General features: G+C 42.0%; 1 protein-coding gene across 1 annotated transcript in view; it reads left to right on the top strand.

Annotated features, from left to right (window-relative positions):
• LOC137623538 (probable phosphorylase b kinase regulatory subunit alpha) overlaps nt 1-21,856 on the top strand; it is a 50,723-nt gene that overhangs the window by 21,219 nt on the left and 7,648 nt on the right. Inside the window, exons 6-8 of the mRNA XM_068354373.1 lie at nt 8,390-8,422; nt 10,601-10,650; nt 20,838-20,858. Coding sequence (XP_068210474.1) covers nt 8,390-8,422; nt 10,601-10,650; nt 20,838-20,858 — 104 coding nt within the window. The remainder of the gene's footprint in view (nt 1-8,389; nt 8,423-10,600; nt 10,651-20,837; nt 20,859-21,856) is intronic.

Here is a 21,856-nt window from a genome sequence, read left to right as displayed (position 1 = left end):
TGATTAAGTCTCTTAATGATAATAAGAGCAATGTAATATCAGTAACTTTATCTCCTAATATTTTAAGGTTATCATATTTATTATTTTGATAGAAAAAGGCCATTATCTTCTCAGTGTGGATGGCCAAGTTGTAAATGTGCCTCACGTGGATCCAGTATTTTTGTTTTGTGAGAGATCATAAAAAGATGCCTTATTATTTCTATGAATCCCACTTGACGTTCATATTGCTTCTCTCTCGATGCTGGTTAAACGTTGACGTCTATCCTAAAGCTAAATCTTTCCCATTTTCTTCCTTGTAATAGCTCTGCCAGTCTATTTTAGTATTTAGATTATATGGCAGTGTATGGCAATACTTGTGATTGGGGCAGCCTATCTCCTTTGGTTTTCAGTTCCCTCATAGCCGCAACTTCTTTCAGACCTAACTGTGCTCCAGATATATTTTTTTACTTCAAGGAGTTCTTTAGAAACTTATTGATTTATATTGATTAATAGGGGATTTTTTCATATTGATTTACTGTGTTCCTGTGCTTTTGTGTGATGTTCAAGGGATCTATTGTAGGGCGATAATGATCCTCATTTTCTATGCATCTCATGCTGGGAAATAGTGTGATTTAGATAACCATTGTTGGGAATATATTTCCCTACCAGTTCCTCTTATAAAGAAATATGTACAATTAGGGTCTGCGTAAGTAGAAGGCAAAATATTTCAGTTGTTAAATGATACTGTCTTTTAGTGCAGGGGTCTTTTTCAATATTAAACTTACCCGATAATCATGTAGCTGTCAACTCCGTTGCCCGACAGAATTCTACGGGAGGGATACGCCAGCTATCACTATACTAGAAGGGGGTGTACTCACAAGCGCCACCTGTGGCCAGGTACTACAGTACTTGTTGTTGTCGCCACCTCACTTTTTCCTCTGTCGTGCTTCCGGCAAGACGTTCTTGGATACGCTTATGATTTTGGAGTATTGTTCACGGTTTGGTGAAGTATTTCTCTAAATTTGCAGCTATTCGCTATACTGGAAACTTCTATGTTAGCTTAGCTAGCGTTTGGAATTAATTTAATTTTTATGGTGACGAAGAGAGTATGAACTCTCTTTCACCTTTAAATGGCCGACCCTTCCCTTAGACGGAAGTGTTGGTGTCTAAGAGAGTATAGACTCTCTTTCTTAGTTTTGTTATAGATTTATTTTATATCTCTCCGCCTTTTATAGGCCTCTTCGATTAACTTACTTTTATTATAAACTTATTAAAATTAATTTTTATATTTGTTTATATTCGACCTTTCCTAATAGTAGGCGGTCTTTTCTTGGTACCGAAGTTAATTAACATTGAGCCCGTCATTTCGGTTTTACCTGTTAACATATTATGCTATTTTAATGTTTTTGAAAGAATTTCTTTGATAGTCTCGTACTGTTTTCAAAGTTGAACTAACGTTTTGTTTTGTCTCTGCAGTTGTTGACGTTCAGAACGTTCAACTTGCGCTCTATCGTTACGATAGAGAGAGAATTTTCACGGTGTCACGTTGCAGTAAGAGTAATGGTTTTAATTCTAATAAAGGAACTTTTCATTTTGGGAAATATTTCAGTTTTTTCCTTTAACAATAATATGTTTTAACGATATATATGATTGGGCTCTTCTCTCAGGTTCTAAGTCAAGAGAGAGAGAGAGAGAGAGAGAGATAGAGACGGAGGGAGAAAGAGGAGGATAAACGTTTCGTTCAAGCGAGTAACGTTGTTATCGTTTTTGCTCTTCTCCCTAGTCTCTTTAGGGGAAGAAGGTAAACGTTTCTAGAGTGATCTAGTGTTTAGTCTCTTTCCAGCCACTGAATTATTTATCTTTCATTAGATTTTTCTGTTACATTGTAATTCTGTTTTCGCAATTACTAACTTTTGAGAAAGGATAGAATTGCGTGTTTCAGGTACAAACCACTTAAAGTTTCGAGTTCAGTGAAATAAGTGCAAACAGAAAATCAAAGTGATAAGTGATTAGCGCAAAGTGTGTCAGTGTTGTGCGTGAGGGTACTTCTGTGCGTGCCAGTCGTCCTCCCAGTCCGGGACCTCTTGCAAGCTCCCAAGCCCAGGGGAGAAGCAATGTCGAAGGGCAAAAGGGTTCGGCAGGCCTTGATCGGCGCACAGAAGTATCCTCGGTGGTTGCGGGCGTGTCTTACAGAGACCGTCACTCCCACCCGCAGACGATTGAGCCCTTATTTTGCTCGTCTGCAGAAGAAATTTCGGGGAGAAAACGCTGGTCTCAGGTCTCAAGACCTCTTAAACGTAAAGTCCAGACCTATGCCAGACGTACGAAGTTAGAGTTCAACAACCCGGATGCAGTCATTGGGTTAGCTCTGACTCGCCGCAGTCATCAGTTGAATGCACTCCGCCTAAGAGGAGTAAGGTTCTGCCGCAACAGATCTCTGCTGTTAAGGCTTTACCTCAGCAGACCTTAGTGTCTGCCGACCCCAAGTTGACTCTACTGCAGTCCATGCAGTCACAACTTACGGTCTTGATGCGTGAGTGTCAGGCTGAGAAGGTTACGCCTCCTCCTGCGATCGCTCCGCCTGACCGCAGTACTGCCTGCCAGGCGTACGATGTTGAGGCTCCTCAGGATACCTTACCACGTTCTGAGTTTACTGTTTCCAGTGGTGTGCAGCTCCCTCCGCCTTCCTTAAGGCAACCTCAGCAATGGGAACAGGAGGCTTATACCTCTCTTCCTCCGCTTCCACTTGCAGTTCCACCAGTGAGGCAACACTCTCTTGAGGTACAACAACCTCTCCCATCCATGAGTCAGTCTCCTCAGCTCTCGCTGCAGCGAGCTCAACCCTCCTCAAGGCAAACACCTCAACACCTTAGCCTTGCGCCTCAGGAACCTCAACTCGCGAGACATTTACTGCGTTCTGCGCAGCCACTACCTCTTCGCTCACAGCTCACACCTCAGGAACCTCAACTTGTTCCTCAGGAACTTGCTACTGCGCATCCGCCAACCACTCAGCAAGCGCAACCCTTGAGTTCAGCCACTCATGCCAGGAGTCAGCCTCCTCCACCCATGCGCCTACCTTCTGCTACTTCTTTTGATCAGCCTTTGCAGACTGAGCCTCAGGTGTTCCCTGAACAGAGTCTTGAAGAGGAAACCACAACTTTTGTTGTTCCAGCTCGTGCTGACTCTGCTGTTCAGCATACCTTACCTCCATTTTCAAACATTATGATAATGGAGGTTATTTGTATTACTTATATAAAAATATATTTGTATTCCTTGCAATATATTTTTAACAAATCGCAAAATATGGCAAAAATCATGAGTTATGAATGTAAGGTAATATTATGTTGATATTAAACCCCTTGCAAGCATGCATGTAGTAATGCAGTGTTGCCAACAGGGCGAGTTTCCCTTTCCGGAGGTGAAGTAGATTATAGTACATTTAGTGTAGCTTAATTCTACGATTATCATGCCGACTATCAAATTCATCAACAAAACAGTCTAAATCAATTCCCTCGGCACGTGCACTTTCAATGGACGGTAATGCGATATTACTCACTCTAGCACTGGTCATGGAATTTCTGAGAAATGTTACACGCCATGCAACACGCTCTGCTTACCTTACAGCATGCTCTACATACAGCATGCTCTGCATACAGCATGCTCTGCTTACAGCATGCTCTGCATACAACATGCTCTGCATACCTTACCGCATGCTTCTCAGTCACACATCTTTGGTTGTTGCCAACTCACTAGACTGTCAAGCAGTTTCTTAACGTTGCCTTCTAGTCTGCTGCGTTTGCACAGTGTAACCCTCACTGAGAGAACTTAGCTTTTTCTCGGATATGGTCCCTGTAGATGAGAAAGTGCTTTTCTCCCTCCTTCTGATATTCCCTTGAGGACTCTGTCATTTGGAGAGGAGCCTTTAGCTGCGTAGCCTCCTATGGACTTTTATTTAAGCATAACATGCTTCCAGGGAAGGTAATGGTCCCACTTCAGTCGCTAATCCCGTCTGTTACCACACCTGCTCCCATAGTCCTTGAGCTGTGTTGCAAGACATGCAGTCCAAACTTAGTCCTTGTTAGAGGATTTTTTGTTTACGGAGTCAGTGTGTCACTGGGAAGACGTTCAACAACCAGCAGGAGTGACTTGTTGTGACGCAGTACGGCAACCTTAGCAACCCGATAAGGAATTGTCTGTACGACCCAGACAGTCTAGACAGCTTCGGGTTGTCACTGTACTTCCTCGCTTCCCCATGGTTGACAGTTCACAGACTGTGCAGCAGTACCATGATCTTGTGTCCGGCTCCGTCAGACAACTGGCTTTTAAGAGCTCCCACAAGTCGTCGCTGTCTGGAGATTCTCAAATGGACTATGGATCTGACCAAGGAACTGGGCCTCCTGGTCAATTTTGAGGAGTCTCAGCTCGTCCCATCCCAGACCATTGTCTCCCTGGGTATGGATCTTCAGAGTCGAGCTTTTCGGGCTTTTCCGTCGGCCCCAAGGATCTTCCAAGCCCTAGAATGCATCCAGAGCATGCTGAGAAGGAACCGATGCTCAGTCAGGTAGTGGATGAGTCTAACAGGGACACTTTCATCGCTGGCCCTGTTCATCGTGTTAGGGAGACTCCACCTCCCCCCCCTTCAGTATCATCTAGCTGCTCACTGGATAAAGGACATGACGCTAGAGACGGTCTCAGTTCCTGTTTCCGAAGAGAGAAGGTCTTCTCTCGCGTGGTGTAAGAACAGCTTTCTTCTCAAGGAAGTCTACCTTTGGCTGTTCAGAAACCCGACCGCCGTCTCCTCTCGGACGCATCAGACACGGGCTGGGGTGCGACTTTGGACGGATAAGAATGCTCGGGAACATGGAATCAGGAGCAAAGGTCACTTCACATCAATTGCAAGGAGTTGTTGGCGGTTATTCTGGCCTTGATAAACTTCAAGTCCCTCCAGCTTAACAAAGTGGTGGAGGTGGACTCTGACAACACCACAGCCCTGGCTTACATCTTCAAGCAGGGAGGGACTCTTTCGTGGAAGTTGTTCTAGATCGCAAGGGACCTCCTCATCTGGTCTAAAGATCGAAAGCTCACGCTGGTAACGAGGTTCATTCAGGGCGGTATGAATGTCATGGCAGATCACCTCAGCCGCAAGGGTCAGATCATCCCCACAGAGTGGACCCTTCACAAGAATGTTTGCAGCAGACTTTGGGCCCTGTGGGGTCAGCCAACCATAGATCTGTTCGCTACCTCGATAACCTAGAGACTCCTGTTGTATTGTTCTCCGATTCCAGACCCAGCAGCAGTTCACGTGGATGCTTTTCTGCTGGATTGGTTCCATCTCGACCTGTATGCATTCCCGCCGTTCAAGATTGTCAACAGGGTACTTCAGAAGTTCTCCTCTCGCAAGGGACACGGCTGACGTTGGTTGGCTCCGCTCTGGCCCGCGAGAGAATGGTTCTTAGAGGTACTGCAATGGCTGGTCGACATTCCCAGGACTCTTCCTCTAGGAGTGAACCTTCTACGTCTACCTCACGTAAAGAAGGTACACCCAATCCTCCACGCTCTTCGTCTGACTGCCTTCAGACTTTCGAAAGACTCTCAAGAGCTAGGGACTTTTCGAAGGAGGCAGCCAGAGCGATTGCCAAAGCAAGGAGAACATCCACTCTCGGAATCTATCAGTCTCAAGGGGAAGTCTTCCGTAGCTGGTACAAGACCAATGCAGTTTCCTCAACCAGTACCACTGTAACCCAGATTGCTGACTTCCTGTTATATCTAAGGAAAGTAAGATCCCTTTCAGCTCCTACGATCAAGGGTTACAGAAGTATGTTGGCAGCGGTTTTCCGCCACAGAGGCTTGGATCTTTCCACCAACAAAGATCTACAGGACCTCCCTAGGTCTTTTGAGACCTCAAAGGAACGTCGGTTGTCCACTCCAGGCTGGAATCTAGACGTGGTCCTAAGGTTCCTTATGTCATCAAGATTTGAACCTCTCCAATCAGCCTCTTTTTAGGACCTCACGTTAAAAACTCTTTTCCTCGTGTGCTTGACAACAGCTAAAAGAGTAAGTGAGATCCACGCCTTCAGCAGTATCATTGTTTTCACATCTGAAACGGCTACATGTTCCTTGCAGCTCGGTTTTTGCTAAACGAGCTTCCTTCACGTCCTTGGCCTAAGTCGTTCGAGATCCCAAGCCTGTCCAACTTGGTGGGGAATGAACTGGAGAGAGTACTTTGCCCAGTTAGAGCTCTTAGGTACTTTCTAAAAAGGTCTTAACCTTTACGAGGACTATCAGAAGCCTTATAGTGTGCTATCAAGAAACCTTCTTTTCCAAGTTCTAAGAACTCAGTTTCTTACTATTCAGGCTTCTGATTAGAGAAACACATTCTCATCTGAAGGAAGAAGACCTTGCTTTGCTGAAGGTAAGGACACATGAAGTGGGAGCTGTGGCTACTTCTGTGGCCTTCAAACAGAGCCATTCTCTGCAGAGTGTTATGGATGCAACCTATTGGAGAAGCAAGTCAGTGTTCGCATCATTCTATCTCAAAGATGTCCAGTCTCTTTACGAGTACTGCTACACCCTGGGACCATTCGTAGCAACGAATGCAGTAGTAGGCGAGGGCTCAGCCACTACATTCCCATAATCCCATAACCTTTTAACCTTTCTCTTGAATACTTTTTATGGGTTGTACGGTCGGCTAAGAAGCCTTCCACATCCTTGTTGATTTGGCGGGTGGTCAATTCTTTCTTGAGAAGCGCCGAGGTTAAAGGTTGTGATGAGGTCCTTTAGTATGGGTTGCAGCCCTTGATACTTTAGCACCTTTGAGTTGATTCAGCCTTCCAAGAGGAACGCTGCGCTCAGTAAGGAAGACGATCTTATTAAAGGCAGAGTAACGGTTCAAGTCGACTTCCTTACCAGGTACTTATTATTTCATTGTTATTGTGGATAACTGATTATATGAAATACGGGATACTTAGCTATCCTTTAGTCTTGTACACTGGTTTTTCACCCACCCCCCTGGGTGTGAATCAGCTACATGATTATCGGGTAAGTTTAATATTGAAAAATGTTATTTTCATTAGTAAAATAAATTTTTGAATATACTTACCCGATAATCATGATTTAATTGACCCACCCTTCCTCCCCATAGAGAACCAGTGGACCGAGGAAAAAGTGAGGTGGCGACAACAACAAGTACTGTAGTACCTGGCCACAGGTGGCGCTTGTGAGTACACCCCCTTCTAGTATAGTGATAGCTGGTGTATTCCTCCCGTAGAATTCTGTCGGGCAACGGAGTTGACAGCTACATGATTATCGGGTAAGTATATTCAAAAATTTATTTTACTAATGAAAATAACATTTTCATAAAAGACAGCTAGTTGCTACAAGTCAAAGGTCTCTAACAAGGAAAGAAGGCCAGTTCAGAAAGAAAATTAACTAATAAAGAATAAACTATATTATACTGCAGTACTTGGTTTATTGTGAATTACTGTTAAACTAGTTATAAGTGAAAATTACGCTGGTAATTAAGGTATACATAGCATATAGCTTTAGATTTCCTATAGCTATCCTTCCCAATCCAACCTCTAAGTGTGGAAATCAGTAATATGAGTGTCATTGAAGATTTATGGAAATAAACAGAATTAGTTATTTCTATATATACTGACATTCATATACATGCCAGCCCCTGCTTCCCCACTTACTAGTGATGCCAAGAGGCTGTTGATCTAGTTTTAACTTCCAAGCTGAAAGTCAAAGGAGGTTAGGCTTATCCATGCATAGGGTTGTGGTGGCCGATGTGGTAACGTCCTTGACTGGTGAACGCCAGAGTGGGGTTTGAGTCCCGCTGAAACTCGTTAGTGCCTTTGGTCGCTGCAACATTATCATCCTTGTAAGGTAAGAATGGGGGGTTTGTGGGAGCCTATAGGTCTACCTGTGTAATCATCAGCAACCATTGCCTGGCCCTCCTTAGTCCTATCATGGGTGGAGAGGGGCCTTTGGAACTGATCATTTGTAATATGGTCAGTCTCTAGGGCATTGTCCTGCTCGATAGGGCAAGTCACTGTCCCTTGCCTCTGCCATTCATGAGTAGCCTTTAAACCTTTAAACTCATTACTACAGTAGTGAGGCATCGCCATTTCAAGGAAAGGAAACTAGAAATGTTAAAGTTTTAGGATAGATAGCTACATTTAACCAGCTTCAAGGGGGAGCAATATGTACATCAGGATAATACTATATAGAAATAACTAATTTCATTATTAGAATTCCTTTTTCTTTTACTGTTTTGCTCTTTTTTTGTGATTATTTTTAGTGTGACTACAATACTCATTTGTAGACTAAAATCCTATTTTTATTGTCATTTAATCCCATTTTTATTGTCATTTGAAATCATTTTTTTCCTTTTCGTTTATTTCAATAGTCATACAAAAACGTGCTGGGATGTTGGCAAATGGTAAGAACTGGATACTGTATAATGGCAAAATACAACGCAGTAGTTTGATGTTTGCCTAAGAATAGAGTAAATTGAAAGCTTGTCGTTATGTTCAGTTGCTAGCAATGGCGACGTAAACTGGCAGTGTTTTAAGTTAGCACGTTTGAAAACGCCATCAATAGATGACTTGAAAGTGGATAAACGCATTGAATTAATTTCATCTGCAGATAAATCCTTGAGATATGTAGATAAAAATATTTCCTTAAAATATGTGAATGCCTTTAAACTTCTTCATGTCTTTAAACTTCTTCATGTAGCTGTGTTCACCAAATAAGGTCCACTTTATCGTCTAATAGCGTAGCCAATTGAAAAAATAATCAGGATAATCAGGGAGGGTAAAGTACCTCTGAAGTATAAATTGTTGTCGTGTAGTGAGTTCATTGCTTTAAATGGAGTACAACTGTCTGTAGAAGCACTGTAGATAATTACATGTGATGCTCATATGGAAACCATAATTTTCTAAAGGACCCTGTAGAATTCAGATGCATAAATAGCACTGTTTTGAAGGTAATTCCTTTGTATTTATTGTGAAGTTGCAGGTAAGTTATTCCTTTCGTAATTTCTTAAGGTATGTATTCCCTATAGATTTATAAAAACCGACTTATTTAGAAACTAAAATAAGTAGCAGTTTCACGGACCACATACATTTGTAGGTGAACTATAGATACATAGGCATAAAGGGAGCTTCCATTACACTTGCAAATTCGTTTATATTTTCGACATAAGTCGAGGATATTTTCAAAAGACTTTAATTGTTTAGTACAGTTAGCTATAGTATCCATACTCAGTGTAAAGTTTATACATAATTCAGATAAACAGTATAGTTTATAAAGACATAGTGGTGATATTTTTAGTGATACTGCTGTTCATTAATTTCAATAAACATAGATTCAAATATGTTCTGAGTCTAGCTCTAGCATTGACATTGCTTTAATGTATTTAATGTACAATATGTTATTTGTATTGAAGTTTATTTCTATTGTAGAATATAGCTAGCTTTTGTAATAATACTTCAGGCAGTTTAAGGTGCCTAGAAACTCTTGAGATGGCTAATAACAGTTTCCAATATTAGAATAAAGAATATAGTAGACTCTCTTAATAATACTTTAGGCAGTTTAAGGTGGCTAGAAACTTTGAGGTGGCTAATAACAAACTTTCCAATAATTGAATATACAGTAGTAGACTCTCTCAATAATACTTTGGGCATTTTAAGGTAGCTAGAAACTCTGAGGTGGTTAGTAACAGAGTTTCCAATATTAGAGTCCTGAGACCTATTATAGGATAGGCATTTTCTGGCACCAAATTCCACTGATAAAGTCAATAAACATTAGGTAAGCTGTATAGCCACTTTATTATTTTTGTAAAAACAAAGCATTTAGAATTTGTATGTATAATGTACCTAGTAACAATTGATATAAATTGAGATATTATTAGAAACGAAGTGTAATTATAACATAGCATAAACTGGTCCCCAAAACATGCATATACAGTACTGTATACTTTATAACCACAAAAGGTCTACATGATAAAGAGTCTAGTTTGTAAAGATATCACAAGCAACACAATTGATTCACTTTCATAGAACAGTCACAGCATATACTGAGGATGAATGGCAATCAGAAGATATAATTGAGAATAAAAACTATCACGAAAATCAAATGAGAGAAACACCGGACACGTAAAACCCCCTCCATGTCCTTCACTCATTAGTACCTCTTAGTAGCATCCCCAACCCATCTTGTCTCTTGCCATGCACGGCTAAATAGCATTTTCTCCAGGCCATCTTTTAGAGGATCATTTTGGCAAGTGATTGTCGCATCCTAGTTTGCTGATGGCAGATGCTGTCTGATCTGGGTTTGCAGTTATTACAATTTACTGCTTTACGAGACCTGTCTTTGTCAAATGTTGCGCCACACATTTTGCTTGTCTTCAAATTGGAAATTCCTCATTTTGTTACTTGTGTTCCTTTGCTTAAATTGCAGTTTAGCATACGTGATAATAGCCGATGACATTTTTGGCATCCTGAGTGATTATTCAATAAATTTGGGGCAACCCTCCTTCTCTCACAATAATTACTTTCTCTTTTCATTCTTTTTCTGTATTTTTTTTAAGATTTACATTGTTATTTTTTGTTTACAGCTCGCAGTGGAACTTTCTTCATTAGCAGTCGTTCATCAAAACTTAGCAAGGTATGTACTACTTTCTTAATTATGTTATTTTAAGATCTTGCAAAATTGTTTATCTGATTCCTGCACTATTACCATCTAAGTTTGTTAGCAATTGCATAAAATTATCCTGGTACAGCATAATATGGTCACGCGGGTATACTGTACAGTGCTTATACAACAGCACTTTGTGCTTTCATACTAAAATTAGATCTTTATTGCTAATGCTGGTAGAGACCAAATTCTGAATTCCATTTAGAAATTAGTGAATTGGTAATTAGACAGTAAGTAAATCCCTCTGGGCTATAAGAAATTAACTCGAGAACATTTGAACCTTTAGAAACCAGAAAGCTAGGAAGAGTTTTTGGTTGTAGCTCAAGGGCCCAAATAAAGAAAGCATCCAAGTACAAAAAAGAAGAGAGTAATTATAAAATAAAAATGACAAGGAAATTGAACATATTAGAATAAATAACCAATTTTAATAAATAAGTAACAAATCAACTATAAAATGAAATGTCAACCTGCTCAACAAAAATCATTAGCCCCACGTTTGAACTTTTGAAGTCCCATGAATTCAACTTTTTGATTAGGAAGATAATTACTTTTTTAATATTGTGCGTTATTAAGCTTCATAAAAGAAGAGGCAAAATTTCTTTATCCTTATCTAGTCCATCTCCATCTTATTCATAGAAAGAGTAATAATTTATTACTTATAGTAACTTTATCGATGTTTAGACGGAAAAATACCGGGGTGACTCATATTAATTGGTCATAAACTAGGCATTGTGGTTTATTAAGGAAATTATTTAGTTGTGACGATGGCTTAAAACGAAGCTTACAAGTACCAAATATCTTCTTGGCAGGAGGATCCTAGCCGAAGTACATGGAGGTCACTTTATTCTCATTTTAACTAATTTAATGATAGATTCCTTTTGACCTGTCTAACTACTCATTTGCTTATTTCTGATTGGAATTCAGGCTTTTTCCTTTCTATATAGACAGCAGTAAAGTCTATCTTAAAGTACTTTTAGAAGTATAGCGATATGTATGTGGTGCTCTTATACATACACTGCACAAAATTAATTCATTTCTAATATTGAATACTAGGACTAATCATCAAAACAGTACATACTGTATATAGAAATGCAGTTAAATTGCTTCTGTACAGCACCTATACACAGTTGTTTCCTTTGCTTGCCTGTACATAATTTGCAAAGACTGCTGCTAAATAGGGGTTCTTAAGTGAAGATGTAATGTTAATAGAAAAACTTATCTACGCTAAGTTTCCAGACACTACTTTTACTTTAATAACGATAAGTTTATAAACATTCTCTCTCTCTCTCTCTCTCTCTCTCTCTCTCTCTCTCTCTCTCTCTCTCTCTCTCTCTCTCTCTCTCTCTCTCGGTAAATTTTAATTTCTTTCATCCTTATTATAGCCCTTCTTTCCAAGAACAATGTACATATTATGGTCTTCAATAAAGATTTAAGTTGGGAAAAGTCTATATCACTATGCAGAAGGTCCAAATACAGTAAGAGAAAAGGGAATTACACTTATCTTTACTTTAGTAATGTACTCGAGTGCAAATTCTACTGTCAGACTCTCTCTACTGCTATGGGTAACGTAACGTGTTTCGCTCCTGTATACATTGCAAGACAAGAAGTTACTGTATCAAGCTATTACATTGAATTAAAAGTGATTTGATTTGTTCAAGCAAGCAGACGTCATTGTTATCTCTACTGCTATGGGTAACGTAATGTGTTTCGCTCCTGTATACATTGCAAGACAAGAAGTTACTATATCAAGCTATTACATAGAAAGTGTTTGATTTGTTTAAGCAAGCAGACATCATTGTTATCCCAGCGTTACATAAATGCAAAATTGAATACTTGACGTTAACCCTTTTACCCCCCAGGCTCTTTGGAAATGTCCAACCCTTAACCCCCAGGGGGTTATTTTTTTCCCAGCACATTTTGCAGTATATTTTTTTAAAAATTGCTCTAACAGCCTTAATTTTTTGTCATAGAGAGGTCAGGTTGGTCTCATTCTCTTGGAAAATGCCTGAATATTATCAAACAATTATCAAAAATATGAAGAAAAAAAAAATTTTATAGCATTTTTTTGCAAGGACGTACCGGTACGTCCATGGGGGTAAAGGGATGGGTTTTGTGAAATGTACCAGTACGTCCTTTGGGGGTAAAAGGGTTAAAAGTGATTTGATTTGTTTAAGCAAGCAGACGTCATTGTCATCCCAGCCTTATATAAATGCTAAATTGAATACTTGACGTTTAATGTTACTTTTGCCGTATGGCGGCTAAAATTATTTGTCAGTATTTTTTCCCCGAGCTATTTTCTCCATGATGAGTTAGGTCATAAAAAATCTCAAGTACTGTACTATGAAGCTCCAAAACATTCTTAAATGGAAATAGTGCTGTATGTTAGTTGTGATTAATATTCTTGTGTACTGAGTGAGAAAATTTGTACTGTAATTTGAAATGCCTAAACATGCTTACTTGAAAGTGTTCTTACTGGTCTAGTGCTGTTTAGTAGTTGTGAATAATATTTTTGCATAAAAACTTAGAAATTAGACAGTAGAATTTAGTACATTTTCATTTGTTCCTATGAACACGAATCTTTATTTTACATAAACCTTGAATTATCAGTCATGATTGATGGAATACCATCCAAGTTGAAGTTAAAAGTAATGAAGTATTTAGACGTACAGTATTCTGAGATCACTTTGCGGGCTTGTTTTGAAGTTCCTATCTAATTGCCTGTTTGTTTGGTGTAATATGGTGTTCATAACATGTAAACTTTTTAACCAGCTTCTCAAGTATTTCATTTCTTATCATTTGATTCCCTTTTTTTCAATATTAAACTTACCCGATAATCATGTAGCTGTCAACTCCGTTGCCCGACAGAATTCTACGGGAGGGATACGCCAGCTATCACTATACTAGAAGGGGGTGTACTCACCAGCGCCACCTGTGGCCAGGTACTGCAGTACTTCTTGTTGACACCACCTCACTTTTTCCTCTGTCGTGCTTCCGGCAAGACGTTCTGGGATATGCTTATGATTTTGGAGTATTGTTCACGGTTTTTGGTGAAGTATTTCTCTAAGATTTCAGCTGTCGCTATACTGGAAACTTTTCTAATTAGCTTAGATAGCTTTTATTTGGTTTTGATTAATGGTTAACGATCTTTTTGCTTGATTTGGAATCCCCCTTGACTAACTCTTTGATTCAAGATGTCTGACCTTTCACAAGCCCCACCCCATAGACGATGTAGGTCTTGTAATAGGCGTGTTCCGAAGGCCTCGGTTGATCCTCACACCGCTTGTTCTGACTGTAGGGAAAGACCCTGTCAGTTGGAAGATCGATGTGAGGAATGCGCCGGACTTTCGGAACTTGAATTTGTTCGATTCCTGAAATATTCAACCAAGTTAGAGAGAGAGAGAGTTAGGAGGAGTTCTTCTCGCTCTTCACTTTTTTCCTCACCTCATGATCCTCAACCTTTTCCTCCCCCTGTAGTGGCTACCCCCGAACCTACTATTTGTACTCAACCTGATATGTCCGATGTTTTGCGTGCCATTCAGGCTTTAGGTGACAAAGTGGAATCGGTGGTTAGTGATCATAAGTCTCTTATGGCAGAAGTCAAAGAACTTAAGGTCAAAAGTGCAGTGGGAGGGGATAGTGCCAGTGCTGTGCCAAGTGCTAGTGTCAGTGCGGTGCCAAGTGCTAGTGTCAGTGTCAGTGTGGTGCGTGAGGGTACTTCTGTGCGTGCCAGTCGTCCTCCCAGTCCGGGACCTCTTGCAAGCTCCCAAGCCCAGGGGAGAAGCAATGTCGAAGGGCAAAAGGGTTCGGCAGGCCTTGATCGGCGCACAGAAGTATCCTCGGTGGTTGCGGGCGTGTCTTACAGAGACCGTCACTCCCACCCGCAGACGATTGAGCCCGTCTTTTACTCGTCTGCAGAAGAAATGTCAGGGACAAAACGCTGGACTCAGGTCTCAAGACCTCTCAAACGCAAAGTCCAAACCTCAAGAGTTCTACAACCTGGTTGCAGTCATTGGATTAGCTCTGACTCTCCGCAGTCATCAGGTGACTGCACACCTCCTAAGAGAGGTAAGGTGATGCCGCAACAGACCTCATCTTCTGTTAAGGCTTTGCCTCAGCAGACCTTAGCGTCTGTCGACCCCAAGATGACTTTGCTGCAGTCCATGCAGTCACAGCTTGCGGTCTTAATGCGTGAGTGTCAGGCTGAGAAGGTTACACCTCCTCCTGCGATCGCTCCGCCTCACCGCAGTCCAGTCTGCCAGGCGTACGAAGTTGAGGTTCCTCAGGATACCTTACCGCATACTGAGTTGCCAGTTACCAGCGGTGTGCAGCAACCTCCGCCTTCCTTAAGGCAACCTCAGCAATGGGAGCAGGAGTCTTATGCCTTACTTCCTCCGCTTCCGCTTGCGGTTCCACCAGCGAGGCAACATTCTCTTGAGGTACGACAACCTCTTCCATCCATGAGGCAGCCACCTCAGCACTCGCTGCAGCGACCTCAACCCTCCTCAAGGCGAGAGCCTCAACTCCTTAGGCTAGCACCTCAGGAACCTCAACTCGCGAGACAGGAACTGCGTTCTGCGCAGCCGCTACCTCAACTCTCGCAGCTCACACCTCAGGAACCTCAACTCGTTCCTCAGGAATCTGCTACTGCGCATCCGCCACCCTTACAGCAAGCGCAACTCTTGAGACAAGAAACTCATGCTAGGAGTCAGCCGCCTCAACCCATGCGCCTACCTTCCTCTACTCTTCTTGACCAGTCTTTGCAGCCTGAACCTCAGGTTTTAACTCAGCAACAGAGACTTGAGGATGAAACCACAAGCGTTTATGCACCCGCTTGTTCAGATTCTGCTGTTCAGCATACCACTGTTACTTTTCCTCCCACTTCGCTACACTCTGGTGATGAGGTTTCTGAGGAGGAAGCTGCGCACCTGGATCCCTCATCAGACGTGGAAGAACAGAAGTCTTCTCCTCTACCCATTGACTTTCGTAAGGTCCTGGCTCTTTTCAGAGAGGTATACCCGGACCATTTTGTTTCTGCTACCCCCCGCTCTCCTCCATCTGAGTTTTCGCTGGGCATGCAACCTGTTAAGTCAACTTATACTAAGCTCGTCTTTGCTAGGTCCTCTAAGAGAGCTTTAAGAATATTAGGGGAGTGGTTGCAGTCTAAACAGCAACTAGGGAAGACTTCCTTTATGTTCCCACCTACTAAGCTCACTTCTAAGGCGGGCGTATGGTATGCCACAGGAGAGGAACCAGGCTTGGGAGTCCCTGCCTCTGCCCAGGCTGACTTCTCAAGTTTGGTCGACTCTCCTCGTAGATCAGCAATGAGGCGCTCTAAGGTTTGCTGGACCTTCTCCGATTTAGACCACTTCCTAAAGGGTGTATTTCGTGCCTTTGAGATGTTCAATTTCCTAGACTGGTGCCTGGGGGCCCTGAGCAAGAAGACCTCCCCTGCGGACAAGGACTCGGCCATGCTTTTAATGTCCTGCATGGATAAAGCAATTCGGGATGGGTCTGGCGAGCTTGCTTCAATGTTCGTGTCAGGAGTTCTTAAGGAAAGGGAGCAACTTTGCACCTTTCTTTCTTCCAGCATCACACCTTGTCAAAGGTCTCAACTCCTTTTTGCTCCGCTTTCTAAGTTCTTGTTTCCCGAAGAGCTTATCAAGGATTTGTCTGCGGCCCTGATTCAGAAGGACACTCATGATCTTGTGGCCTCTTCAGCTCGTAAGACTAAGGTTGCTCCCTCAGCTCCCAGGTCTTACCGCACCCCAGTGGCTGATACTCCTGCTACAAGGTTTATTCCGCCCTTTCGTGGCAGAGCCCCCAGCCGAGGAAGCTCCCGTCCAGACTCTTCCAGGAGCAGGTCTAGGAAAGGTCCCAAGACTTCAAAAGGCAAACACTGACTCTCCTCCTCTCCAGACAGCAGTAGGAGCCAGACTCAAGACCTTCTGGCAAGCTTGGGAAAGGAGAGGTGCAGACGCCCAGTCTGTCAGGTGGCTAAGGGAGGGTTACAGGATACCATTCTGCCGCAAACCCCCTCTGACCACTTCTCCCATCAACCTCTCTCCCAACTACAAGGAAAAGGACAAGAGGCTAGCGTTGCACCAGGAGGTGTCGCTCCTGTTACAGAAGAAGGCAGTGGTTATAGTCCGGGACCATCAATCCCCGGGCTTCTACAACCGTCTCTTTCTGGTGGCCCAGAAGACAGGAGGTTGGAGACCGGTGCTGGACGTCAGCGCGCTCAATGCTTATGTCACCAAGCAGCCGTTCACTATGGAGACGACGAAGTCGGTCCTAGCAGCGGTCAGGCAGGAGGACTGGATGGTCTCGTTGGATCTGAAAGACGCTTACTTTCACGTTCCTATTCATCCAGACTCCCAACCTTTCCTGAGATTCGTTTTTGGAAAGGTTGTGTACCAATTCCAAGCCCTGTGTTTTGGCCTAAGCACAGCTCCTATGGTGTTTACGCATCTGATGAGGAATATTGCAAAATTCCTCCACTTATCGGACATCAGAGCCTCCCTTTACTTAGACGACTGGCTGTTGAGAGCCTCCACGAGTCGTCGCTGTCTGGAGAGTCTCAACTGGACTTTGGACTTGATCAAGGAACTGGGTCTGTTAGTCAACTTAGAAAAGTCCCAGCTCATTCCCTCCCAATCCATAGTTTACCTGGGAATGGAGATTCGGAGTCAGGATTTTCGGGCTTTTCCATCGGCCCCAAGGATAAGCCAAGCCCTAGATTGCATCCTGAGCATGCTGAAGAGGAACAGTTGCTCGGTGAGACAGTGGATGAGTCTCACAGGGACCCTGTCATCGTTAGCCCTGTTCGTCGAGTTAGGGAGACTCCACCTCCGCCCTCTCCAATTCCATCTAGCAGCTCATTGGGACAAGGATTTGACGCTCGAAGCAGTCTCTATCCCTGTCACCAAAGAGATGAAGACCACTCTCTTGTGGTGGAAGACCAACCTCCTTCTCAAGGAGGGCCTATCGTTAGCGATTCAGACCCCCAATCTTCATCTCTTCTCGGATGCATCAGACTCGGGCTGGGGCGCGACCTTGAACGGACGGGAATGCTCGGGAACGTGGAACAGGGAACAGGAAACGCTCCACATCAACTGCAAGGAGCTACTGGCAGTTCATTTGGCCCTTATGAACTTCAAGTCCCTCCTGCTAGGCAAGGTGGTGGAGGTGAACTCCGACAACACCACAGCCTTGGCTTACATCTCCAAGCAGGGAGGGACCCATTCGAGGAACCTATACGAGATAGCAAGGGACCTCCTCATTTGGTCAAGAAGTCTAAACCTCACTCTAGTAACGAGGTTCATTCAGGGCAACATGAACGTCTCAGCAGATCGCCTAAGCAGAAAAGATCAAGTCATCCCCACGGAATGGACCCTTCACAAGAGCGTGTGCAACAGACTTTGGACCTTGTGGGGTCAGCCTACAATAGATCTGTTTGCCACCTCCATGACCAAGAGGCTTCCTTTGTACTGTTCCCCAGTTCCAGACCCAGCAGCAGTTCATGTGGATGCTTTTCTGCTGAATTGGTCCCATCTCGACCTTTACGCATTCCCACCGTTCAAGATCATCAACAGAGTCATTCAGAAGTTCGTCTCGCACGAAGGGACACGGCTGACGCTGGTTGCTCCCCTTTGGCCTGCAAGAGAATGGTTCACAGAGGTACTACAATGGCTGGTCGACGTCCCCAGGACTCTCCCTCTAAGAGTGGACCTTCTACGTCAACCTCACGTAGACAAGGTGCACCCAAACCTCCACGCTCTTCGTCTGACTGCCTTCAGACTGTCGAAAGATTCGCTAGAGCTAGAGGCTTTTCGAAGGAGGCAGCCAGTGCGATTGCCAGAGCAAGGAGGGTATCCACTCGTAGAGTCTACCAATCCAAGTGGGAAGTCTTCCGAAGCTGGTGTAGAGCCAATGCAGTTTCCTCTACCAATACCTCTGTAACCCAAATAGCTGACTTCCTATTACATCTAAGGAATGAGAGATCCCTTTCGCTTCCTACGATTAAAGGGTACAGAAGTATGTTGGCTTCAGTTCTCCGCCACAGAGGTTTGGACCTTTCTTCCAACAAGGACCTTCAAGACATCCTTAAGTCTTTTGAGACTTCTAAAGAACGTCGTTTACCCACTCCAGGCTGGAATCTAGACGTAGTCTTAAGGTTCCTTATGTCTCCTAGGTTCGAACCTCTCCAGTCAGCTTCCTTCAAGGACCTTACCCTCAAGACTCTTTTCCTCGTCTGCCTTGCAACAGCTAAAAGAGTCAGTGAGGTTCATGCCTTCAGCAAGAACATTGGGTTCACATCCGAATCTGCAACATGTTCTTTACAGCTCGGATTTTTAGCTAAGAATGAACTTCCTTCACGTCCTTGGCCTAGATCGTTTGAAATTCCTAGCCTTTCCAACATGGTAGGTAACGAGCTAGAAAGAGTTCTTTGCCCTGTCAGAGCTCTGAAATATTATCTTAATAGGTCAAAACCTATACGAGGACAGTCAGAAGCCTTATGGTGTGCAATCAAGAAACCTTCGATGCCCATGTCCAAAAACGGAGTTTCGTATTATATAAGGCTTCTGATTAGAGAAGCCCATTCTCACATGAAGGATGAAGACCTTGCTTTGCTGAAGGTAAGGACCCACGAAGTGAGAGCCGTAGCCACTTCGATGGCCTTTAATAAGAACCGTTCTCTGCAGAGCATTATGGATGCAACTTATTGGAGGAGCAAGTCAGTGTTTGCATCATTTTATCTTAAAGATGTCCAGTCTCTTTACAAGAACTGCTACACCCTGGGACCATTCGTAGCAGCGAGTGCAGTAGTAGGTGAGGGCTCAGCCACTACATTCCCTTAATCCCATAACCTTTTTAACCTTTCTCTTGAATGCTTTTATTGTTGTTTTTTGGGTTGTTACGGTAGGCTAAGAAGCCTTCCGCATCCTTTTTGATTTGGCGGGTGGTCAATTCATTCTTGAGAAGCGCCTGGGTTAGAGGTTGTGTAGAGGTCCTTTAGTATGGGTTGCAGCCCTGTATACTTTAGCACCTTTGAGTTGATTCAGCCTCCTAAGAGGAACGCTGCGCTCAGTAAGGAAGACGAACTTAATAAAGGCAGAGTAACGGTTCAAGTCGACTTCCTTACCAGGTACTTATTATTTCATTGTTATTCTGAAATAACTGATTATATGAAATACGGGATACTTAGCTATCCTTTAGTCATGTACACTGGTTTTCACCCACCCCCCTGGGTGTGAATCAGCTACATGATTATCGGGTAAGTTTAATATTGAAAAATGTTGTTTTCATTAGTAAAATAAATTTTTGAATATACTTACCCGATAATCATGATTTAATTGACCCACCCTTCCTCCCCATAGAGAACCAGTGGACCGAGGAAAAAGTGAGGTGGTGTCAACAAGAAGTACTGCAGTACCTGGCCACAGGTGGCGCTGGTGAGTACACCCCCTTCTAGTATAGTGATAGCTGGCGTATCCCTCCCGTAGAATTCTGTCGGGCAACGGAGTTGACAGCTACATGATTATCGGGTAAGTATATTCAAAAATTTATTTTACTAATGAAAATAAAATTTTTCACTACTTTAATCTTTTGTGGTAATTTATATTGCAAGTGTTTTGCCTTGACAGACTTATGATAGATTAGCTTGAAAGGGCAGACATTATTTAAAGTGTTTTATAAGATTTTCTTAAAAGAATTAATGTTAATTTCTATTTTGTTTCTTTCTATTTGACTTAAAGTTTTTGAAGAAAATACTCTACTATACAATAACTGGGTGATGGGAGACCTATATGTGAATAAACTAATATCTGATCTTTATCTAGTATTCTAAATAAGTTTAGCTGAAAGGAGGAACACCTTCCTTCGAATGGACATAGCACCACTTGCATTATCTCTAATTACTTCAAAACCTGTAACTTCACTTGGATTGTCCAGCTGTAATTCAGACTGCCAATTGAAGGCGTATGTAAAATATCGATGTGTACATTAGGAACAATTTTTGTGTCTAGAGCAGGAAATGGTTCTTGGCAAATAACATATATGACACGAAAGAAGACATTCCTTAGCATTGTTGCTAGAGTGATATTTATGCATACCTAATCGTGATTTTTATTCATGTCTAATAATGTTTATTTTGGCAGGGGGGGTTGCATGCCGAGAAGGTGAGATATCGTTTGCTTTTAGTGTTTCCACTTTTAGTGCCTTTGAATTTCTTCCAGTATGTTTTATATCTTATGAAATCTGATTATATACTTTTAGAATTGTTTTTTTATTTTGATTTGCATGAGCCTTTCCTTCGCACTATTGAGATATGATTTATGATTTTTTCTTTCTTATCTTTAAGAGATTGACCCTCAAGTTTAAATAATGTTTCATTGCACCTTACTCAGTAGCCCTCTCCTCTGGTCTGGATCAACTTATGTTTCTGATCTCGTTCTTATTCATTTTGTTAAACCATAAATTGTTTTTTAAGCACATAATAGAAAGTAGTCATAAAAGAGATTTGCAAGTATATATATCATAGTGTACAACATAATTTTGAATTTTTTTAATTAATTCAATTATTGTTTTTTTTTTTGGATATTACAAATTTCTTCTAATTCTTCTGGGAACTTTAATTTTTTGCCCTTTAGTATTATGTAAATTCAGAAAAATTTTAACCAAATTAAAAATGTTAAGTAATTTACCACATCTTCAAAGTTGTTGAGATATTAGTTTGAAGTTTAATGAATGTTTTTTCTCCAATGTTCATTTTACAACTTTACAGTATATAAAAGTATCAGTACAGCTCTCTTGCTGAGACAGTTTTGAAGCCCTTTTTCTTTGAAGTTGAACATCACATCTTCTGCTAGGTAATGTTGCCAAGATTTTCCAAAAAAATAGTTTCTGTTCAATATTAATTTTTATAATTATTATTTGTGGTGTCGTTTTCATCAATCTAAATAAGAATTTATCGGTAACTCAACCTATAAAGTTCTCAACGTAGGATAGACTTGCATTAGCATTTAAAGAAATTCCTTTTCTACAATAGACTAGGCAGCTGGGATTATTGGTATGCAGGTATGGCCTTGGTATTGGAAAATATTCTTATTTTTATTTGCTTGAGTTATTTATTTCGGTGTTTATCCCTTCCCCCTCTTATTCTTAAACTTTGACATTT

Source organism: Palaemon carinicauda, chromosome 30 (assembly GCF_036898095.1).
Source record: "Palaemon carinicauda isolate YSFRI2023 chromosome 30, ASM3689809v2, whole genome shotgun sequence".
Classification (NCBI taxonomy): Eukaryota; Metazoa; Arthropoda; class Malacostraca; order Decapoda; family Palaemonidae; genus Palaemon; species Palaemon carinicauda.
Note: the sequence above shows the minus strand (reverse complement) of the source record. Positions and strands in the feature narration are given on the sequence as shown.